The sequence below is a fragment of the Neofelis nebulosa genome, chromosome 6 (assembly GCF_028018385.1).
Source record: "Neofelis nebulosa isolate mNeoNeb1 chromosome 6, mNeoNeb1.pri, whole genome shotgun sequence".
NCBI classification, from domain to species: domain Eukaryota; kingdom Metazoa; phylum Chordata; class Mammalia; order Carnivora; family Felidae; genus Neofelis; species Neofelis nebulosa.
Window position 1 is genome coordinate 44278031 of NC_080787.1, and position 24381 is coordinate 44302411.

General features: G+C 39.5%; 1 protein-coding gene across 9 annotated transcripts in view; it reads left to right on the forward strand.

The window, feature by feature from the left end:
* Positions 1-24381, forward strand: part of UBR2 (ubiquitin protein ligase E3 component n-recognin 2) — a 125619-nt gene that overhangs the window by 94604 nt on the left and 6634 nt on the right. For 5 of the 9 annotated variants that reach the window (XM_058733972.1, XM_058733967.1, XM_058733966.1 and 2 more), the window contains 15 exons: positions 1020-1219; positions 3238-3331; positions 4000-4161; positions 5621-5724; positions 6881-6959; positions 10414-10562; positions 10935-10990; positions 13094-13190; positions 13444-13511; positions 14755-14890; positions 15400-15490; positions 17798-17928; positions 18968-19076; positions 21429-21485; positions 23951-24028. In XM_058733972.1, coding sequence (XP_058589955.1) covers positions 1020-1219; positions 3238-3331; positions 4000-4161; positions 5621-5724; positions 6881-6959; positions 10414-10562; positions 10935-10990; positions 13094-13190; positions 13444-13511; positions 14755-14890; positions 15400-15490; positions 17798-17928; positions 18968-19076; positions 21429-21485; positions 23951-24028 — 1611 coding nt within the window. Of the gene's footprint in view, positions 1-1019; positions 1220-3237; positions 3332-3999; positions 4162-5620; positions 5725-6880; positions 6960-10413; positions 10563-10934; positions 10991-13093; positions 13191-13443; positions 13512-14754; positions 14891-15399; positions 15491-17797; positions 17929-18967; positions 19077-21428; positions 21486-23950; positions 24029-24381 lie in introns of those variants that run through there. The other 4 variants (XM_058733969.1, XM_058733968.1, XM_058733970.1 and 1 more) reach the window with 3 other exon arrangements.

Genomic DNA, 24381 nt, shown 5'->3' on the forward strand with positions numbered 1-24381 from the left:
AAAAAATAATCAACATTTTTTAATCTCTTGACCATTGGTTTCTCAACTAGAAAAGATGTTGCTTTTCTTCCTTAGAAGTATATTTTTGAGGCGCCTGGGTGGCTCAGTTGGTTAAGCGTCTGACTTCAGCTCAGGTCATGATCTCGTGGTTCGTGGGTTCGGGCCCTGCTCAGGCTCTGTGCTGACAGCTTGGAGCCTGGAGCCTGCTTTGGATTCTGTGTCTCCCTCTCTCTCTGCCCCTCTCCCGCTTGTACACTCTCTCAAAAATAAACATAAAATAGGGGCGCCTGGGTGGCTCAGTCGGTTGAGCGTCCGACTTTGGCTCAGGTCATGATCTCACAGTTGTGAGTTCGAGCCCCGCATCGGGCTCTGTGCTGACAGCTCAGAGCCTGGAGCCTGCTTCACATTCTGTGTCTCCCTCTCTCTCTGCCCCTTCCCTGCTCATGCTGTGTCTCTCTCTGTCTCAAAAATAAATAAACATTTTTAAAAAAAAAATTTTTTTTAATAAATAAATAAACATAATATATATATGTGTATATATATATATATATATATATATATATATATATATATTTTTTTTTTTTTTTTTTTTTTTTTTTTTTTTTTTAATGAAGTACACTTTGAACCCTGAAGTAATTTAGAAGGGTTGGTAGGTAAATTTTACAGCTTCCAATTATAGGAATTACTCTTAGAATTTGAATTTATTGATATGTTTATACATATATATCTGACTATAGATACCATGTTTCTGCTCAGGATGATGGGTCACACAGAACACCCTTGACAGTCATAAAAGAATGAGTGCACTAGGGTCAGTTAAGTGAGTGTCTGGCTTCTGTGTTGCATATTGGATTGCTGTGAGGATTACAGGAGATGGTTTGATCTATGTGAAAGACTTCTGCCGCTCAGATCATCAAAACCACATGTGTGGAATATGTACCTATCTTGAGTCCACTGTTTTATGATTAAATGGAAACTTCTTAGGCTCATTGATGAAACTCGTACACTTTTTATTGCAGCCCTATGGTTTCAGATACGACACTTACAGCATTGGGCCCAGCACAAACTCAGGTCCCTGAACAGAGACAGTTTGTTACCTGTATATTGTGTCAAGAGGAGCAAGAGGTGAAGGTGGAAAGCAAGGCAATGGTCCTGGCAGCATTTGTTCAAAGATCAACTGTATTATCAAAAAACAGGAGTAAATTCATTCAGGATCCAGGTAAGTCATTCAAAGCTAGATCCTCTCCTCCCCCTTAATGACTGCCACTCAGGTGTGGCACAGAAATTTTATTAATCTAATAACTCTGTAGTGTTGGTGGTGTCTTAGGCAGCTTTACCGTAGGCAGAAATTTTCCAGTTGACAGATGTGGAAACACTCCAGAAGGTTAACTATCAGTCCTGAATTACATAGCTGGTAAATAACAGAGATTCAAAAAAAAGCTTTTCTTTGTGATAGAACATTAACATACTTGGTACTTAACAGTCTTTCCCATTCTTTAGCACACTTGTAAAGTCCTAGTAATTAGTTGGCACCCTGAAATAATAATAATTTTGTCTGATGGATCGATCCAAAATGGAACCTCTTGGGAATGGTTGTGTGAGTTACGTATGTGAGAAGCAGTCCTTGAGCCAGATTCTCATGTGAAGTAGTGATAATATCATGGATAGCGTTCCCCAGAAAGCAGATTCTTGAAGTAGAGATTACCGTGCAAGACATTTACTTGGAAGAGCCTTGGAATCAACATCTCTGGATGGAGAGGAGGGAAGCAGGTTTGGGCAAAGGGAGAAGGTGAGCTTCAATGTAGTCCCCCAAAGGCCTCTTCCTACCTTATGGGAACTCTGGAGCTGGATGGCCCTTTGGAGGTGTCCTGAGTTGGAGCGAGGGGGACTGGTCTTTAAACCCCAACACTGATCAGTGACTGGTTGTGGGCCACCTCTGGAAAGAGGTGTGACTTTGAGTGAAGCAGTTGTCCCTTAAAGAGGAATAACAATTAAGCCCTCTTCCAACTGCTGAGGAAGGAGTAGGCCATTCATTCCTCCAGGGGCATCTAAGCTGCACATTATTGTTTCCATCACAGACACTTTGATATCAATACTCTTAGATATGTTTCTATGTGCATATGCCTCAAGACTCCCAGTAAACTTCTTGAGAGTAGGAGCTATGTCTTAGAAATTTGCAAAACACTTATTTAGCAAGTGCCTTTTACATTGTAGAATTGAAAGCCCACTTATAGGATAGCCTTCTCTCCATAAGGAAAGTCTTCACAGTCTGGATCTCAAGCACCTAGTTGAGAAAGACTGATCTGCTTTATCTTACAAAATGATCATTTCAACTAAGCGGTTTATAAATTTCATTCTAGGCCAAAGATAAAATTATCAATTTTATTTAATTAGTTATTTTGTGAAGAAAAAACTTGGGCTGTCTATAAGCAGGTTTTCCAAATGCTTTCACAATTTATATCAGAAAAGATTGTATTTATGCTGTGACATTTGCACTGTTCTGGTATATAAGCCAAACTGAAACTTGAGTAATTGTTTGTAGAATGTTGTGGAATTTCTAAGATTACTAATTTACATAGAGAATTACAAAAATTCCAAAAGCAGCCAGGCACCCATCTTATGTTTATATTCATGTTTTTATCTCCTTTGAATATAAAAAATTAGCACCAGAATGGAAGGCTCTGTCTGAATTACTCTCTTTCCCATCTGGGCTGCTGTCCTGGACATTTTGCTCCCCCTTTGGCTCTCATTTGTGACTCTCCTTTGCATTAGTGTATTTAGGCAGACTCTCCCCTAGGGGGCGCGTCATTGCTGCCACAACACCTTTACTGTGTGACCCAGGTGTCCTAAAGTATTAAAGGCAGCCCAGTGAAGAATATTCCTCTTACCAGCTCAGGGCTTTTGGAGGGAATGGGAGTCTCTCAGTGCCCTGAAAGCGTGGAATGTTCAGAAGATTGGATGTATATAATACAGAACTCCAGTTTCAGTTAACAATTCAGGGATGTTTAATTTGCTCAGGATGATGAAAATTAGAGTCTTGCTTTCTCAATAATCCAGGGTCTTGCATAAATTACTAGTATCTCAAAGGAATAAACTAGCATTCCATTTCAAGTATGCGACCCCATATCAAGGATTTCACAATTTAAAGTTGTACATTTGTTATAGGAAGATTAAATGCTTGGTTTGTTTTGTTTTGTTTTGTTTTTTGTTTGTTTGTTTGTTTGTTTTGTAATGCAGAAAAATATGATCCATTATTCATGCACCCTGATCTGTCTTGCGGAACACACACTGGTAGCTGTGGGCACATTATGCATGCCCATTGTTGGCAAAGGTAATTTATATTCTTAATATTAGTCAAGAGAAGCTTATCCAAAGGCTCAAAATTAACTTTTTAAATAAAGGAAATTTCATTCTAGAGAAAGGGAGAAAGAACTAAAGATGGTAAAGGAAAAACTGTGTATCACTGCCTGATAACAAAACTGAGTTGCTTTCTCATACGTGTTAAAGGAATGACTTAGAAGCTTCATAGTATATCAGCTATATCTTTTAATATGGGGATCTGTGTGACCTAACAAACTGGATGAAGAACAAGATTTTTACGGTGGCATAAACCCTAGATGAGTAGTGTCTTCCCAGGGTATGCACTCTTGATTCTAAAGGTGTTAGTAACTTGCCTTGTTACTTCCTGAGATTGTCGTGGCTCCCCGAACTAAGATGGGATCACCTTGAATTTGCTCTACTTTGGTACTTTCTATGCTTCTGCAAAACCAGCAAATCAGTATGATTATTCTGGCACTGTACTCATTGAATTATCATGTACTTCCTCTAAGAAGTAGCCACCAGCCCTGGGGAAGTGACAAGACAGCACAGGGACCAAGAAATTTGGAGATGTAAATTCTTGTATTGTGGAAACAAATTAGTTAAAACGTTGATGAAGCTTGTGGCTCTCGTTGAAAAGAATTACCGTTTTTTTGATACCCATGTTCTCTAATTGTAAAGGTATTTTGATTCCGTTCAAGCTAAAGAACAGCGAAGGCAACAGAGATTACGCTTACATACAAGCTATGATGTAGAAAACGGAGAATTCCTCTGTCCCCTTTGTGAGTGTTTGAGTAATACTGTTATTCCTCTGCTGCTTCCTCCGAGAAATATTTTTAACAGGTAAGTTTGGGCTCGTAAAACCTTTGTATTTAAGCAGTAGTTTCCTTTGAAGATAATGAGATAATTAAACCAGGGTGGGGGAAAAATCACTCTAGGTAATTGCATAATGTTGTCCAGATACTTTTTTATTTAGTCATTTCTTCTGGAAGACCAATGAAATAAGATTTTGGTTTTTAAAAAGAAACGGGCCAACATTTTGTAGTTTCTTGGTCATCCATGTACATTATAGAAGGTATAAAATTCCTGTGTGTTTATGAAAACTGTCTCTTTTGTTTCTAGGAGCCTACTTTAAATATTTTCCTCATACTTTGCAAGAAATGCCCAGGAAATTGATAGGCAATAGAGGAACTGCTCAAATTGACTTTATTGACTACTCTAACAGTTAAATATAATTTTTTACAATCTTTTGGCTGACAGTACACCCTGAGGAGTTGGTCTGATAAATGCAAATCTACTAATGTATTAAAATGGAACATTTTTGTTATTTCATAATCTCTAGGGTTCTTCTTGTTAATAGAAGCGTTGGGCATTGTCATTTCAGATGTGAATTCAATACCGTCTGCTATTCAAATCTGGTTTTTATTTACCAGTTTAGAATTGTGCTGTCTACCTTACATGCACAAATACTGATTCAGGTTTTGTGAATATGAATCAACTGTTAATTTCTGTGCTATGTGGATTCAATTCAAAATGAAGTTCTTTTCAATTTTAGGATTCAAACTATGGTGTCTTAGTTTATGCTACCACAAAATCTTCTTAAAATGCTATTAGATTTGAGTGTAAGCTCCTACTTTTTAATCATAACAGAATATCATGGTGACCTAATCTGCCTTTGAACTGAAAAATTAATCATTATTAGATTAATGCACATAAAAAGAAAAAAATTACCTTTGTTGTGTTTTACCCATCCCATGAAGGTCAATTACAACGTAGTCATGAAGAACACAGGCTTTTTTGGAGTCTGATATACCTGGGTTTGAATGCCAGATCTGTCCTCTGTGTGGCCTTAGTCAAGTTTCATAGCTCTCAACCTCAATTTCCTCATCTGTAAAGTAGGGAAAATAATGTAACCTGTTTCATAAGATTATTGTGAGGATTAATTCTAATACTGTAAAATGCTTGTTAAGTTTCATATGTTAAACACTCAGTAAATACTAGTGGTGGTACTGTAATTGTGCTGTTTAAGAAATATTAGCAAATTCCAGTATTGTGAAAAAAGAAATTTTTGACAAATAGTGTTATTAGCATCATAGTGACAGATAATACATTTTCATTTCCATTGGCAGGTAACTATTCTTATTTTTTTAAGGCAACAAATTTCCCCCTAGCTTTTTTTTTTTTTTTTTTTTTTTTGAAGTGTGTTTAAATTATTAGGTCCATGATCATTTAAAGAATCTTTTTGTGTCATAAACTAAGCAACAACAACAGAATACTAAACAGTCTGTATAATCTTTTCTAACAGGTTAAATATTTCAGACCAACCAAAACTGACTCAGTGGATTAGAACAATATCTCAGCAAATAAAAGCATTACAGGTTCTTAGGAAAGAAGAAAGTACTCCTAGTAAGTTCTGATAACTTGCTTTCATTTTTCCCCTAAAGTCTGAGATTATTGGAAAATGTAGTTTCAGAAGAAACTATTTAAGAATATTTCATTTTGGGGCAACCTGGGTGGCTCAGTTGGTTAAGCGTCCGACTTCAGCTCAGGTCATGATCTCACAGGTTGTGAGTTTGAGCCCCGTGTTGGGCTCTGTGCCTAGAGCCTTCTTCGGATTCTGTGTCTCCCTCTCTCTCTGATCCTATCCCGCTCATGCTCTGTCTCTCTCTCTTTCTCTCTCTCTCTCAAAAATAAACATTGAGATAGCTTACAAAAAAAAAAAAAAAAAAAAAAAGAATATTTTATTTTAAGTAGACTCCATGCCCAACATGGGGCTTGAACTCATGACCCTGAGATCAAGAGTCTCATGGCCTACCAGCTGAGCCAGCTAGGCACCCCTATTTAAGAATATTTTAAAAGTGAAACTTCTCATCTTAAAATTTGACTTATTCCCCCCCCCCCCTGTTTTTAGAGTGAGAGCACATGAGCAGAATTGAGGGGCAGAGGGAAAGAGAGAGCGTGTGTGTGAGAATCTTAAGCAAGCTCCGTGCTTAGTGCAGATCCCGATGCAGGACTCAATCCCATGACCCCAGGGGATCATGACCTGAGCTTACATCAAGAGTCGGACATTCAACATAAATACTTTTCACTTCTTCCCCCATTTTATTGAAGAGCTTCTGGGGGTGGGGAATGTAACTGAGTATTGCAGAGCCAGCTGTGGTTCTTGGTGGACTGACTCACTTTATTGTTGGCATTACCAAAGACCTCCCAAGTTTCATAAACATGTACTGCACTTAACGACCTGTGCGAAAGCCATCTGAGCAGAATTTATACCATTGGTTTTTATAGAAACAAAACAACATACTCTCCTTACCTTCCCTAGCTGTGTTCTGGTGGCTATAATATTAGGAAAAGTGTAGTTGATCACAGAAGGTGCCTTGGTTAATCAACAATAGTATTTCTCATGCTCTGAATGTATCTCGTGCCAGTCTTTATTAATGGAAATTTTTCCTGTCATTTTTTAAATTTCTTTGACCTATATTCAGAATAAAACTTATGAGTAACATTTATAGAAATGCTGTAGACTGATGAATAATAATGTAAAATGCTTATTTCTGTCTAGATACTGCTTCTTCAAAGAATTCAGAAAATCTAGATGAATTACAGCTTCCTGAAGGGTTTAGGCCTGATTTTCATCCTAAGTGAGTATATTATTTTATTTCTTTTAAATTTGTTCCACATTGGGGCGCCTGGGTGGCTCAGTCGGTTGAGCATCCGACTTCGGCTCAGGTCACGAGCTCACAGTTCGTGAGTTCGAGCCCCACGTCGGGCTCTGTGCTGACAGCTCAGAGCCTGGAGCCTGCTTCGGATTCTGTGTCTCCCTCTCTCTCTGCCCCTCCCCTGCTTGTGCTCTGTCTCTCTCTCAAAAATAAATAAACATTAAAAAAAAAAATTTTTTTTTTAAATTTGTTCCACATGAAGAGAAAAATATAGTGGTTAGAATATGATTTGTCAAGCTAGGGAGCAAAATATTATGGGACATTGATCTTGAAATCTGAGGTTTAAGCATTACATGATATTTATTGTGAGTTTATTGATAGAAACCAGTAAAGTGTAAATTCTGGAGCTAGACTGCTTGATTCAATTCCCAGCAGCACTACTTACAAGCTGGGTGACTTTTTTCAAATTGCTTGACTTCTGTGTACCTCAGTTTCCTCATCTGTAAAGTACAAGTACTAACATCTATCTCATAAGTGTTGTGACATAATACATGTAAAGCCATCTGGATGCTGTCCCTGGCATAGTAACTCAAGAAAAACAGTACTGCAGGAGTGTTGATGCATAGGGGCACTACTTGTACCCCAATGTTTATAGCAGCACTTTCAACAGTAGCCAAATTATGGAAAGAGCCTAAATGTCCACTAACTGACTAATGGGTAAAGAAGATGTCATTTATATACACAATGGAATACTACTTGGCAATGAGAAAGAATGAAAACTGGCCATTTGTAGCAACGTGGATGGAACTGGAGAGTGTTATGCTAAGTGAAATAAGTCAGGCAGAGAAAGACAGATACCATATGTTTTCACTCATATGTGGATCCTGAGAAACTTAACAGAAGATCATGGGGAAGGGCAAGGGGCAGGGAAGTTACCGAGAGGGAGGGAGGCAAACCAGAAGAGACTTAAATACTGAGAACAAACTCTGAGGGTTGATGGGCGGGGAAGGTGAAAGTGGGTGATGGGCATTGAGGAGGGCACCTGTTGGGATGAGCGCTGGGTGTTGTATGGAAACCAATTTGACAATAAATTATATAAAAAATTTTTAAAAATAAAACTTAAGACAACTAGTTTAGCTTTGAATAAACATATAATAAAGACACGTAAACTTGAAGAAAAAAAAAACAGTACTAAAAAGCTTAAATAGAGAAAACATTATTTCTTTGCCTCCTACTTCCCCTACCCTCACCCCCATCGCCAGTCCTATGATTTGTTTGTTTCTTCCACCATTTACTTCCATATATCTAGTTAAAATGCGTAGTTGACTGATTCTTGATTGATTTTTTTTTTTTTTTTTTTTTTTCCCCCAACGTTTTTTATTTATTTTTGGGACAGGGAGAGACAGAGCATGAACGGGGGAGGGGCAGAGAGAGAGGGAGACACAGAGTCGGAAACAGGCTCCAGGCTCCGAGCCATCAGCCCAGAGCCCGACGCGGGGCTCGAACTCACGGACCGCGAGATCGTGACCTGGCTGAAGTCGGACGCTTAACCGACTGCGCCACCCAGGCGCCCCGATTGATTGATCATTTTTAAGCAGTTTTCTTTCTGTTGCCTGGCAATTTAGAATTCATCTCTTACCTCTGCCCTGTCTACTGCTCTTCACCGGTGTCCAAGTAGAGTTATTTCATGATTTTTAGTTAGATCAGTTGGCAGTTTTACATTATAATATTTCTACTGGTAGAAGATACGTGTTGTTATTTTATTTCCTTTCTTTTATATAATTGTCTCTTTCTGGTGGTTAATGATCACCTTATTTTTTTCATGTACTTGGTTTTCTATGTGTGTATTACTTCCCACCCCTGCCCCCTACCCATAGTGTAATAGATCTGTCAAATGTCTAGCAGTAGCTTTTGTAACTGCTCAGGTGCATCAGATGATCTTCTATCCTAGAACTTCCTCCCCCCAGCCTACCCCCACCCCCTCCCGGAGCCTCTGTCTGCCTGCACTGATCAGAACAAGGCACAGCTGTCACCCTGAGACTTCCCCTGGCCATGCCCCTCTTAATTTACTCCCTTGTTTTGCATAGGTGCACTCTCCAGCAGATTCCTAAGAAAGAGTGCCTGGGTATTAAATTTTAATGTCTGAAAATACACTTACTTATCCAGATGCTTAGTTTATGGCTAGGGTATAGAATTGTAGGTTAGAAGTAATTTTTCATCTAGATTTTGAAGGCATTGTTTTCTAAATTCTAGCCATCTGTCGAGAAATTAACATTATTCTAATTCCTGTTCCTTTGTAACTATGACTTCTGGAAACTGTTGGGATCTTCCCTTTAATTCCCAGTGCTCTAAAATTTTTCTGTGATGTTCCTTGGTATATGAATCTTTTTTTCACTCATTTTGCTTCATTTTCAGTAGACTCTGAAGATACATATCCTTCAGTTACGAGAATTGTTCTATATTTCTTAGACAATTTTCTCCTTTTAATTTTTCTGTTCTTTGAGATAGTCCTGCTGTTAGCTCTCTGTTGACCCTCTTGGACTGATCCTCTAAGAAATTTATCTTGCAAGTTTGCTGGTTTCTATACTGTCTTTGTTATCTGTGCATTCTTTTTTTTCTACCGGTTTGTTTTGGTTTATCTCTTTGCTCTTTGATTCTTTCCTTAAATGTTTACTGGTCCTCGGGTGACTATTCAAGAATAAGTCACTGAAAAGCTCATTGGATACCTGGCGGGCAGGTTGAAATTTGCTGACCTGTAAACTTCACAGTGAAATGATCAGGCCCCCACCAGTCTTTTGTGTGGGATCCCCAAATGCCAGTGTGTAAAACGGCTTCCCCCTGAGGATTCTTCACTGGAGAAACTAAAATCTATGGCAGTGGGTATGCATTGCCAATGTGCTTATGATGGAGAAAGAGGTCAAGGGTCCTTTTTTAAGATTCAGTATGTAGACTTTCACCAAATACCTTGTTTTCAGCCCTGGGCCTCACCCCTGCCAACCACAATAAAGTATAACTCCTCTCACACAGGGATAGTTTGCATGTCTTTAATTCCTGCTTTGCACACACTATTTCTAAATAGTTTACGTGGTTCAATTCCAACATAGCAAATGGCTGTTAAGAAACTAAACCATTTGAGGGGTGTCTGGGTGGCTCAGTCAGTTAAGCATCTGTCTCAGGTCATGATCTCATGGTTCGTGGGTTCGAGCCCTGTGTCATGCTTTTAACATGCTGATAGCTCAGAGCCTGGAGCCTACTTCAGATTCTGTGTCTCCCTCTCTCTCTGCCCCTCCCCCTGCTAGCACCCTGTCTCTCTCTCTCTCTCTCTCTCTGTGTCTCTCAAAAATAAATAAACATTAAAAAAAAATAAAAAGAAACTAAACCATTTAATTAACGTGAGCACATTATTTTGAGCTAATTATATACATGTTCACTGCAGGAACCCCTATTCTGAGAGCATAAAAGAAATGCTAACAACATTTGGAACTGCTACTTACAAGGTGGGACTGAAGGTTCATCCCAATGAGGAGGATCCCCGTGTACCCATAATGTGTTGGGGTAGTTGTGCATACACCATCCAAAGCATAGGTAAGAGATTTATAGTTGTGTCTTGCTGTAAGTCACAAGTGTATGCTAAGATGCATTATGTGTAAGAGCCTGTATTTAAATGAGGTGTTTAAAGTGGCAACAGCATGAAGAAATGGCATAAAGATTTCGAAGCAGGCAGTGTATACTGACAAACCATTAGACTGATAGTTTATAAATTAAGCACAGCAACAGAGAACTCATTTTGGTGGTGATTATAGCTTCTTGTTGGTTGAGGGGTTGTGTTTTCATTTTTACTTTTTCATCCAGAGTTAATTCTTGTGAAACGACTTAAAGATTTCACAACCTGACAATATCGTGCTTTCAAACATGCATAACGTCAGATTTATCATCTTAACCATTTTTAATCCGCAGAAAGAATTTTAAGTGATGAAGATAAACCATTATTTGGTCCTTTGCCTTGCAGACTGGTGAGTTGTTGGTTTACTCAGTGCACGGAGTGGTGGAGTGGGAATTCAATGGTTCTGCTTGTCTGTAATCTGAAGAACTTGAACTGGTTGTTTAAGGATAGGTTCACTTCTTTCATAGTAAAACCCATTTTTTAATTTTTTTTTTTTAGTACGTTTATTTTATTTTTTTTCAATATATGAAGTTTATTGTCAAATTGGTTTCCATACAACACCCAGTGCTCATCCCAAAAGGTGCCCTCCTCAATACCCATTACCCACCCTCCCCTCCCTCCCACCTCCCATCAACCCTCAGTTTGTTCTCAGTTTTTAAGAGTCTCTTAAAACCCATTTTTTTATAATGATACAAGAATTCTTTATGATTTTCTTTTAAACAGAGTTGAGCTCTTTTCATCCAGAGATCTTAGTTAAATACATGAAAAGTGGGAAAAAACTAAAAACCATTCTAGTTCTTGAATTTTTAATGCTGTAATTAGAAATATAAAACAGAACACACCCTCTACCACACTTGACTGCCTTTTATGAGCAACATGTAAATAAGTACAGATTAATGTCAAAACAGTATAGTTAATGCTGAGAAAGGTGAGGAAGGAATATACAAAGCTTGCTAATTTTTACTGTGTAGTTAGTATCACTGCCGGCTATTCAAGTTTAAAATCATAAAACTGCCCTTAAGAACAAAATCATATCAATTTATTCATGTAGTCCACCTGGGGAGATTAAAAAATGCCTAGGCTCTACGTGGGTCAATTAAATTAGAGTCTCTGGAGAGACTCTGGAGAGTCTTCACCTCTGCTACAGTGCCCTCAGCAGACTCTTCCTCTTTATGATGGCTCTTCAAGCTTTGGCTTCCCTGGGAAACCTCAGAGCCATGCTCTGTGAGTGGGATATCCCTCTTCTGTGGTACTGCCTCCTTCAGTTGTCTCTTCCCCCTTTCCTTCCCCTTCCTCTCTAGTCCCCCCCACACACACATTCCTCCCCCTCCAGCCAGGGCTGTAGCTCCTTGAGTGCAGGAGGAGTGGGGTGAGTTTTCATTTTAAGATCCTCAAAGCCAAGACTAATGCATAACAGGTCCTCAATACCTGTTGAACCAAACAACATTACAAAAAAATTGGAAAATAGAGAACGAAACAGGAAAAAAACTATCAACACACCACTTGTCTTTTTCATTAGTGTGTCTAAACTTGATTAATTTTGTTCCAGCTATATTCTGCACTTCACATCAAGAATTTTCTCATTGCTGCTGCCTAGTCCCCCTAACAGTTTTTGATGGTTGCAGACACCTTGATTTGTTACATCCATCTTCTTGCCCATAGTCTTCCCAGTATTTAGAGGATTTCCCACATTTTACAGCATCTCTTTAGAATAAATATAAAGAAATACTGCATCACATTCTTGAGAGTCTTTGTTGTTTACTATTTGTTTTGATGCATGTATCCTTTTCCATAGAGAACCAGCAGCTTGGTTGTAAGGAGGTAGCTTTGGTTTATTCTGCATACAATTAGATATTCCCCATTCCATTCATTCCATGTTAGAGACAGGTCATTACAGATGTCACGGATTCTGTGCCATACCAGCTAGAACGATCCTAGAGAGCTCTCATGTGAATCCAGCTTTGCTTTGACTAGCTGTGCTTTGAACTAGGATTCCTGAAAGGAGAGAATTATAGTTGACCCTTGACAACATGGGTTTGAACTGAACAGGTTCACTTATATATGGTTTTTTAACATACATACATACGTATACACATACATATACAGTGTATGTATATATATATATATAAACACATACAAAATGTGTATATAACACATACAGAAATGTGTTAATCAACTCTTTATGTTATCAGTACGTATACATATATACACATACAAAATGTGTATATAACACATACAGAAATGTGTTAATCAACTGTTTATGTTATCAGTAAGGCTTCTAGTCAACAGTAGGCTATTAGTTGTTAAGTTTTGGGACAGTGACAAGTTATATGCAGGTTTTCAACTATGGGGGGAGCGTGGTTCAACTCCCCCAATCCCCACATTGTTCAAGGGATCAAACGTACTTCATATGCTGGCTTCTTTGTTAATTGCATCTATCTCTTTATTTCAGGATGACTGTCTTAGGTCACTAACAAGGTTTGCTGCAGCACATTGGACAGTGGCATCACTTTCAGTGGTTCAGAGACACTTTTGTAAACTTTTTGCATGTGAGTATTAACATGTGTACCGTATATGTTACAGTAATTTCTCATCTGTGATTTCATTTTTGGTGGTGCAACTTTCTCCATTATGAAAAATATTTTGGTAATACTGTTTGCCTTATGTACAAGTTCTAGCTTATAAGTTCATATATATCTTACAAAGAGATGAATATAAACTAGGGTATATGCATTTTAAAAATAATGTAATGCTTATGTTGGCATATGAGGTGTGCTAATGTATTTTTCTTTAACCATTTAGCATTGGTGCCAGATGACAGCCATGGAGACCTTCCATGCATATTAGATATCGACATGTTTCATTTGTTGGTGGGTATCTTGTGACTTGTGTTTGAAGTTCTTTATCTTACTATATAATTATATCTTAGATTTGGTGAGTAGTGTAAAGGCAGACAGGAGAAGTTGTCATCTGTCATTCTTACTACTTCTGAGTAGAATTCTTTTCCAAAAGAAAATGTTAAGGAATGTAGTTGAGAGGCTTGACCTCTCTTATTTTGCTTTGTAACTGAGGTCAGTAATTTGATCTCGTTATGTTTTTAACCTATAAAGGAATAGAAGTAACACTAGTAATGTAAGGTCAGGCTGCTGCTGACCCATACAATGTTTTGGGGCAGATGAATCCTGTGGTCACGTTACTTAGCAACAGACAGCCCTTTTTCGTGATTTAAGGAGAGCTATTTCTTCTGAGCAGGTGCAGTCTAGTACCGAGGCACACCATTGGCCAAGCAGTGAGTGGCTCACTTTCAGCCCCACCTCAACTGGGTCCCCTTACATGGGACAATGAGTGCACCCACACACATAGCAACCCCACCTGCTGTCCCCTTAACCTTTTGGGGCATCAGATTCTGAACCTTTAAGTTGGTTAGTACCTATCTCATATGATTGTGTCCGAACTCAATGGAAGGAGCAATGTGAAGAGCCTAGAGCAAGGTGTCCCTAGTAAATGTTAGCCATTGTTAACTGTTTCCATTGCTCCTGTGAAGACCACCACCACTAGGACCACTCGTCTGGGCAGCAGGAGGCTAACGAGAGAACTAGCATCTACTGTACCTGACCGTTTTCACATCCATTCTCAGTTAGCCCTTATATCCTTACTGGTGTGGTATTAAAAACATATATATATTATCTCTAGTTTACCTGCAGGGAAACTGAGGCTCAAGGTGTTATCTAAAAAGCTCATAAAAAGAGCTGGGATTCATATCTAGATTTTTGTATATCTCAAATCCGTGTTTTTTTCCACTACTTACTCCCTAGAAAGATTTCAAGTGTTACCTTTATTACTACTAATAAGGTCGGTATTAGGGAATCACTGGGCCTGTGAAATGATGGTGCTTGTGAAGAGCCCATTAGTCTGTATGTCATTTCATTTCGCCAGTCCCAGTGGAATTTCTAAGATGTGTACCCTTTAAGAACAACGATTTCTGCCGGGGTGGGGGAGGGGGGTGCGGGGGCAGGGGGCTGAGCTCCGAAGGGGATCATGTTAAGAAACTGGAAATGTCTTCAGCCGTGGAAGGAAAGGTGACCTGTCTGACCATCGGCATCTGGTATCTAGGTGGGCTTGGTGCTCGCTTTCCCCGCGTTGCAGTGTCAGGATTTTTCTGGGATCGGCCTTGGCACTGGAGACCTTCACATTTTCCATCTGGTCACTATGGCACACATCGTACAGATCTTACTTACCTCGTGTACAGGTAACTCCTCTTTGTCAGATTCTTGAAGGAGGAAGTACTTGAGTTTTCTCGATTAAACAGAAAAAAGAAGAGGAAGAGGTGCCTAGGTGAGAATAATGCGTAGATTATAATTAGGCTACTTCTTTTTGCTGTTCACCCTCATGGGGAAAGTTTTCAAACAAATTCCTTTCTCCTATTAAAATCCCCTAGCAATGTGACTGTTTTCACTTACTCTTTATTTCATAAGTTTAGCTAATAGTTGAGTGCCACAGAATTGTTTAGCTGATTTTACTCACAGCCTGCTGCCTGGCACACTGAAGTACATCGGCTTCCTCTCCTAAAGCCTACTGGCTCCTTGTTAGGACGGAGAGTGACGCTGCTCACACCCGAGGGATTAAAGTTCTTTGTATTTTGTGCACGGATTTTCATGTATGTGTTAAGTGCATGAATATATGTGAGTGCTGAAATAATGCGGTCATTCATCCATTTAATAAGCAGATACGGAGTACTGATATTTCCATATGTTTCAGAAGAGAATGGCATGGAACAAGAAAATCCTGCCGGTGAAGAAGAATCAGCAGTTCTTGCTTTGTATAAAACACTTCACCAGTGCACAGGAAGGTGAGGTCATAATCCTTACATGATAACAGTTCCCCAAATATGAGTAGGTGATAGCATGAAAACGGAATTCATTTGTTAAAAAAAGGGAAATTGCTGCCTGTTGACATGTTTAAAAGAGAAGATGAGGAAGTGAACCCCAGGACTTCTAAAATTTTTTTTTTTACTTTTTTTTTTTTTTTTTAATGTTTATTTTTGAGAGAGAATGCGAGCCGGGGAGGGGCAGAGAGAGAGAGGCACAGAATCTGAAGCAGGCTCCAGGCTCTGGGCTGTCAGCACAGAGCCCAATGCGGGGCTCAAACCCACGAACCATGAGATCGTGACCTGAGCCGAAGTCGGACGCTTAACCAACTGAGCCATCCAGGCACCCCAAGAAATTTTAATATACTAATGTGATTGGAAGTCACTGAGAAAGGAGTAACATGCAGAGCTTCCCACATGTATTTGGCCACGGAACCTTCTTTTGCTCAGAGGATCTGGCAAAGTACTATTCTAAAGTATATGTTGTCTTGTTAGGAATTTTATTTTATTTTTTTATTTATTTTTTTTTTTATTTTTTTTTTTTAAATTTTTTTTTCAACGTTTTTTATTTATTTTTGGGACAGAGAGAGACAGAGCATGAACGGGGGAGGGGCAGAGAGAGAGGGAGACACAGAATCGGAAACAGGCTCCAGGCTCCGAGCCATCAGCCCAGAGCCTGACGCGGGGCTCGAACTCACGGACCGCGAGATCGTGACCTGGCTGAAGTCGGACGCTTAACCGACTGCGCCACCCAGGCGCCCCTATTTTATTTTTTTAAATGTTTATTGTTGAGAGAGACCAAGCGAGCGGGGGAGGTGCAGAGAGAGGGAGACACAGAATCTGAAGCAGGCTCCAGGCTCCCAGCTGTCAGCACAGAGCCTGACGCAGGGCTTGAACTCACCACGAGATCATGACCTGAGCCGAAGTTGGACGCTTAACCAAGTGAGCCACCCAGGCACCCCAGATATTTTTAAAGTAATATGTAGGACTGGCCAGAGTGCAAGGGAATTATTAGAAATCCACGTATTGTTGGAGTCATTGTGACTTGTTACAGCAGTTTCCTTAGCTTTTTAACAGTGTCTGTTAAACAGGTCATAATCTCATGGTTTGTGAGCTTGAGCCCCACATCAGGCTCACTACTGTCAGCACAGAGCCCGTTTCAGATCCTCTGTCCCCCTCTGTCTGCCCCTCCCCTGCTTGCATATGTGCGCGCACTCTCTCTCTCTCTCTCTCTCTCTGAAAAATAAAATAAACATTAAAAAAAATGTATGCCAAGGACCCTGATGTTTATTCTTGGACGGAGTTATCCCATTTCTGAGAATACATGCTAATAATGTATTATGAGAATAATGCTAATAATTCAACATATAGAAAAACCTATAGGCGGGGCGCCTGGGTGGCTCAGTTGGTTAAGTGACCGATTTCAGCTCAGGTCATGATCTCACCGTTCGTGGGTTCGAGCCCCTTGTTGGGCTCTGTGCTGACACCTGAGAGCCTGGAGCCTGCTTCAGATTCTGTGTCTCCCTCTCTCTCTGCCCCTCCCCTGCTCATGCTCTGTGTCTCTCTGTCTCTCAATAATAAATAAACATAAAAAAAAAAAAAAAAAGAAAAACCTATAGGCATAAAGATGTACACTCTGATATTGTTATATTAGCAAAGAATTTAAAGCAATTGCAGTGTTTGCTTGCAGAGGAATAATTTGCTGTAGGTTATGTATTCCAGAATATTACAATTCTAAAAACAGTTATGGTTTATGATGTTCTGAAAAACAAGCTAATTTTAAATTTTATATGTTACAGTTAGAGCTATGTAAGACATAAATGAGTGTGAAAATAGTTTGCCAGAATGATAGTGTTGATAAAAGGTTCTAGAATAGTGGATAGTTTTTTATTTCAGGTATTCTGTCTATATAGCTATATTACTTTCATAAAAATTTTTTTAATGTTTATTTATTTTGAGAGAGAGAGCACAAGCAGGGAAGGGGCAGAGAGAAAGAGAGAGAATCCTAAGCAGGCTCTCACTGTCAGCACGGAGCCAATGCAGGCCTCGATCTCACAAACATCAAGAGTCGGACGCTTAACTAACTGAGCCACCCAGGCGCCCCTACTTTTATAAATTTTAATAACAGCATTGGAGGCTATAGCATTATTTATACCAGACATCCTGTAATGGGGCTGCCCACTTTTTTAAGCCTCTGTTCCACTGATGCCAAATAGCAGTTGTCCCTGTTCTCATACTGTTCCAAAACTATTTTCTCATTAGGTTTCCCAATTATTTTTCTCTTTTTAGTGCCTTGAGAGAAACACCGTCTGGCTGGCATCTGTGGAGGAATGTCAGAAATGGAATCATGCCATTCCTGAAGTGTTCTGCTTTGTTTTTTCATTACTTAAATGGAGTTCCTTCCCCACCTGAAATTCAAGGTAATTTCTACTTTCTTTCAAAGTGTGAGAAAGGTATGTAGTCTTTCACTCCAGCAGTTTATAATTAAGGTGCCTTATCAAAATGAAAACTTAGAACGTAGCTAATTGACTGTGGTGATGTGCACCATTATAGAATAAAAATGCATATTTATGTATAGGTCTGATTTTATTTGGATCTCAGTAAGTGTACTATTTTTGTACATTATTTTGTCCTATTTTTGTACATTTACATGTACAATACATTCGTTTGGCTTTCAGATGTTAAAATGTTCAATTTTATGTTACTTGTAACCTGGGTTCTTCAGATAAGAAAAGAGGAAAACTCACAACGTCAAACGTTTCTTGACTTGAAATGTGTGGCATTAATGTTCAGAATACCCCTAATTACGCATATGTGATTTTAATGTAGGAATTCATTTGCTATTTTCAGTTGATTCCTATGTTCTGTTTTGATTCATTTCACAAAAGTGTAGTACAAAGGCAGACTTGAAGTTTATGGTCTTTGTACCTCATAGTGCCTGGCGCAGGGCCTGGGGAGCCTCACGTAAGGCTGCCCTCTCAAAGTCCGTTGACCAGCAGCTTCGTCCAATGAATAGTCTAGACTTCCTAATCATTTGCAGCGATGATTAAAGACAGTGCTTAAATCCATCTCTCATGATGAAATCATCTCCTGTTTCTGCACCGCTTTCTACTTTTCCAGAGCACCCGTGTGTTATGACTGTCACTTAATGCTCACACATAACCCCAGTGAGGTAGATCGTGCTGGTCACCATTTTGCAAACGGCAAAACTGAGTTACCAAGAAATGGTGACCAGTTTGGCATGGGAGTTGTCTGGCTCCACTCTCAGCTGTGTCATTGCCTGTGGACCCCTTCCACGTGCCCTCTTGTGAACTTCTACCAGTTATGTATCTTGTAAATTCAAACTCTTTCATCGTGCCCTTTTTTTTTTTTTTTTCTTTAAGCTCTGCTCTTGTTTACTCTCCTACAGGATCTACTTTTAGTTGTTATATGCATCACTCTTTTCTTCTCCATTTGCAGTTTCTGGAACAAGCCATTTTGAACATTTGTGTAACTACCTTTCCCTGCCAAACAACCTCATTTGCCTTTTTCAAGAAAACAATGAGATAACAAAATTACTGATTGAAAGGTAATGATTACACACTCTTCTTCCATTAGATTGAATAGTTCTAAGGAAACAAACTTAGATTTATCACATATTACAAAATTCTCAGATAGTGAGCCTGTGTGATCGATAATGATTCTATAAGGATTAGGCCTTCTTAGTTAACAATTTACCTTTGTGGTTAGGTTTTTGCCAAGCTAGTGAACAGCATAAGCAGATTTGTTGAGGAGAGTAGTGGTAGAAATGTTTATTTCCTTATATTAACTTACTTGTTAAGGATTCTGTCGTGTAGATTTTTGGAACTGAAAAACCTTGAGGGTTATCTAGTCTAGTACCCTCACTTTATATTCGAGAAAATTGAAGTCTAGAGAAAGTTACTTGTCAATCATGTCAAGTTAGTTAAGATGAAAATTTGGCTCTTTTACCCATAGAATGGGAAATATTGGCAAGTCATATATCTGATACAGGATTAGTATTCAGAATGTATGAATATATGACCAGAATTCTTACATCCCAACAAAAAAGCAACTACCCATTTTTTTAATGTTTATTTATTTATTTTGAGAGAGAGAGAGCACGAGCCAGGGAGGGGCAGAGAGAAAGGGAGAGAGTCCCAAGCAGGCTCCATACTGTCAGCATGGAGCCCGACCCAGGGCTCAAACCCACAAACTGTGAGACCATGACCTGAGCCCAAATCAAGAGTTGGACACTCAACAGACTGAGCCACTCAGGTGCTCCAAAGCAACTACCCATTTAAATAGAAGCAAAGGAGTTCTCCAGGGAAGATACACAAATGGCCAATTAAGCACACAAAAACATGCTCAACAGCACTAGTCATTATGGAAACACAAAAAAGAACCACTGTGAGGTACTACTTCACAACTATTAGGATGGCTGTAATCAGAAGGCAGACAACAATAACACATGTTGATTGGCGAGGATGTCAATAAATTGAAATCCATGTGCATTGCTGATAGGAATAGAAAATAGCACAGCTGCTCTGGAAAATAATATGGCAGTTCCTCAAAGAGTTAAACATAGAATTAGCATATGATCCAACAATTTAACTTCTAGGTATATATTGCAAAAGAATTTCAAACAAAAAAAAATAGATACTTGTACAACCATGTTCAGAGCAGCGTTATTCTTGGGAGACAAAAGGTAGAGCAGCCTAATTGTCCAACAGCAGATGAGTAGGTAAATAATATGTAGTTTACATACAGTGAAATATTACTCAGCTTAAAAAGGAAGGAAATTCTGACTCCTACTACAACATGGATGAATTCATCTTAAAAACATGCTAAGTGAAAGAAGCCAGTCACAAAAGAAAAAATACTGTGTGTTTCCACTTATATGAGGTATCTACAGTAGTCAAATTCGTAGAGACAGAAAATAGAATGGTGGCTGCCAGAGGCTGGAGGAAGGGAGGAACAGGCTAGTGTTTAACAAATACAGAATTTCAGGATGCCTGGGTGGCTCAGTCAGTTAAGTGTCTGACTTCGGCTCAGGTCATGATCTCGTGGTCCGTGAGTTCGAGCCCCATGTCAGGCTCTGTGCTGACAGCTCAGAGCCTGGAGCCTGTTTCAGATTCTGTGTCTCCCTCTCTCTGACCCTCCCCCGTTCATGCTCTGTCTCTCTCTGCCTCAAAAATAAATAAATGTTAAAAAATAAAATAAAATAAAATAAAATAAAATAAAATAAAATAAATAAAATAACAAATATAGAATTTCATTTGGAAAAGTTGAAAAAGTTCTGGAGATGAGGCTCCTGGGTGGCTCAGTCGATTAAGCATCCAACTCTTAATTTCCGCTGAGGTCACAGTGCATGAGTTCACACCCCTCACCAGACTCTGTGGTGACAGCATGGAGCCTACTTGGGATTCTCTGTTTTCCCCTCTCTCTGCTTATCTCTGTCTCTCTCTAAATAAGTAAACATTTAAAAAAAAAAGTTCTAGAGATGAATGGTAGTGATGGTTGCCCAATAATGTGAATGTACTTAATGCCATAGACTTGTACACTTAAAAATGGTTAAAATGGTAAGTTTTATGTCATGTATATTTTGCCATAATTTAAAAAGAATTTAATAGGAGTATTCTAACTCCAAATACTAAAAGGTTGTCGTTAATTCATACTGGTTTTTCCAGAGTGTCCCAAATTAGTGGGGTGATAGTTAGGCTTTTAGAAAATCACAGGTCATATTCTTCTGATTTTAGAAGTTGAAGCAAAATATGCATTCCTCCAAGCTTCTTTTGATGCAGTAGATATATTAAGGCAAGAAGGTTTATTTTTCTCTTAATGGATTTAGAGAGGAAAAAATTCTAGTTCTAACCCTTCAAAAGTTAAGTGGGTTTTTTTTTTTTTTCTATTTACTTTGAAGTTGGTGTCATCACATTGAAGTTAAAAGATATCTAGAAGGTGAAAGAGATGCTATAAGGTAAGTTAAAGATTATCAAAGATTGGGGGCGCCTGGGTGGCTCAGTCGGTTAAGTATCCAACTCTTGATTTCGGCTCAGGACATGATCTCACAGTTGGTGAGTTCGAGCCCCTCGTCGGGCTCTGTGCTGAGAGCACAGAGCCTGCTTGGGATTCTCTCTCTCTCTCTTTGCCCCTCCCTCCCTCCCTCTCTCTCTCGCTCAAAAAAAAAAAGAAGATTATCAAAGACTTGGTTGGGTGGTGAGAGGTAGGCAACAAGCAGGTTGTAAGTGTGCCATTCCTTTAAAATTGACCTCCCAGACCTTTATAAAGTGATTCCAGGAGGTAGAACATCCTGCTTTCATACTTTTTTCTTCTTAGTCTAACGAGAGTTTATAAAAGAATCAGATTTATGAGGAGCGCCTGGGTGGCTCATTCGGTTGAGCGTCCAGCTCTTGATTTCAGCTCAAGTCATGATCCCAGGGTTGTTGAGATTGGGCTCTGTGCTGAGCATGAAACCTGCTTAGGATTCTCTCTCTGTCTCTCTCTCTCTCTCTCTGTCTCTCTCTCCCCTTCTGCCCCTTTCCCCCGCTCCCATGCATGCTTTCTCTCCCTCTCATTAAAAAAAAAAAAAAAAAAAATCAGAATTATGAATATAAGTATAGTGCATTATTCTTGGCAGAAGAAACAAATAGCAAAGTTACTGTGTTTTAGAATGTTAGCTTTTTTAAAAATGTGGGTCCTGATGCACCTGAGTGGCTCAGTTGGTTGAGTGTCCAACTTCAGCTTGAGTCATCATTTCACGGTTCGCAAGTTCGAGCCCCACATCAGGCTTGCTCCTGTCAGCCTGTCGGCACAGAGCCTCCTTGGATCCTCTTTCCCCCTCTCTCTGCTCCTCCCGCACTTGCACTCTCCCAAAAACTAAATATTAAAGTAAATAAGATAAAAATTAAAATGTAGCTCCTTTTCCAAGTTTTTGTTAGCTTTGTTTTTCCCTTTTATTATGGAAATTTTTAAACTATCCAAAAGTATGAAGAATAATATGAGGCTCCACATTCCTGTCACTCAGCTTCAGTGATTATCAAATCATGCCTTTTTTTTTCTTCATTCACTTTTTTTAACCCCCTTCATTCCTTTTTGACATTAGCTCTATTTTGATTCCATAGTAAAGTGTGCTATCCTGGGTGATGACAAATGTATTTCATCTGTTAATCTCTCCTTGGTTCTGTTGTATACATCATCCATAAAAATCAGAAGGCCAGAGGAGATTGGCTGTTCTATTTCTTTGATATTATAAATACCCTGTCCCAAATCTAGAGATGATAGCACCCTAATTTTAATAGGTTGAGCCATGTGGAATTCTGATTGTTATAAGTCAAAAATGGTTGAATATCGCCATTTTCATATGGTTCAACCCTACTGTCATGTGGGACAGTAGTTCTCTACTTGAAGTATACATCATAATAACTTTGGGAACTTTTTACTCAGGCCTAGAGGTGCCTGGCTGACTCAGTCGGTAGAGCATGAGACTCTTAATCTTGGGGTCATGAGTCCAAGCCCCACATTAGGTATAAAGATTACTTAAAAATTTTTAAATCTTAAAATAAAAATACCCAGGCTCCTACCTACCAAATCCAGTTTCTCTAAAGTTGACATGTGTGTCTCCCCAAAATTCCCCCCAGGTGACTCTGGAGTAAGATCTGTCTCAGTAACTCCCCCCCGGCTGTCTGTCCCTGCAGTAGGGACAGAAGGGGCAGGCCATGTCGCACAGTGTGTGCTGGGCATAGGTGAGCACTGAGAGCAGGTCCTCACATACCAGTTGGATTTGGATCTTTTACCTGAATTAACTTGTCACAGAACCAACAGGGCCTGGTATCGCTAAAGAAAGTCTGTGTTTTCTACTGCCTTCTCTCCTCCAACTCATTTCTGCCTCAAGATCACCCTTAGTAAGCATATCTTTTGTGTCTTACCCTGAATTGTATGGTTGGGCTCTCCATTACTGTGCTGTTTCCTTAGAAGCCCAGGGAGGAGTGTCTTCCCTTCCTTCTCAGAGCTCCCACATTCTCACTTTAATGGGGCAGGTACTAAGTACTGTCTGCTACCTCGATAATGTATTCTGAGCTCTTCAAGTAAAAATGTAAACCCTAGGGCCCTGTGTTATTTAAGAGGGCCTTTTTAGGGGCACCTGGCTGGCTCAGTGGGAGAGCATGGGACTCTTGATCTCGGGGTTGTGAGTTCAAACCCCATGTTGGGTGTAGAGCTTACCTAAAAAAAACAAAAGATAATAATAATAAAGACACTTCATCAAAAAAACCGAGTGCCGTTTTAATTTCTGACTATGGCTTCTCATACCACTCATGCCACTGTGGTAACACCCAGTCACCCAGATTCAGTGTTCATTTTTTTTTTTTTTAACTAAGAGTTACCTGTCATTGTTATAATAGGACTTCTAACTTGTTTTTGTTGGTGTGTTTTGTTTTGTTTTAGCTATCCAAGAGAATCCAACAAATTAATAGACCTTCCAGAGGATTACAGCAGCCTCATTAATCAAGCATCTAATTTCTCGTAAGTTCTGATATTCAAGTGTTGAGCCTTTCCTACCATTGGAAGCACTCACTTCTCTACACAGAATTTAAGGGATTTTGTTGTTGTTCAGGCTCGTTTGGGTAGGGGAATTATAACGTTGGTTAGAGTTTTACCCTGCCCGACTTGTAACAGCATCATTCCAGCACGCTCCAGAATAAGATACGAGAAACGGGGCAGTGGGGGACAAAATGTCACTACGGGTTATCTAAATAACCATTGGGGCGCCTGGGTGGCGCAGTCGGTTAAGCGTCCGACTTCAGCCAGGTCACGATCTCGCGGTCCGTGAGTTCGAGCCCCGCGTCAGGCTCTGGGCTGATGGCTCGGAGCCTGGA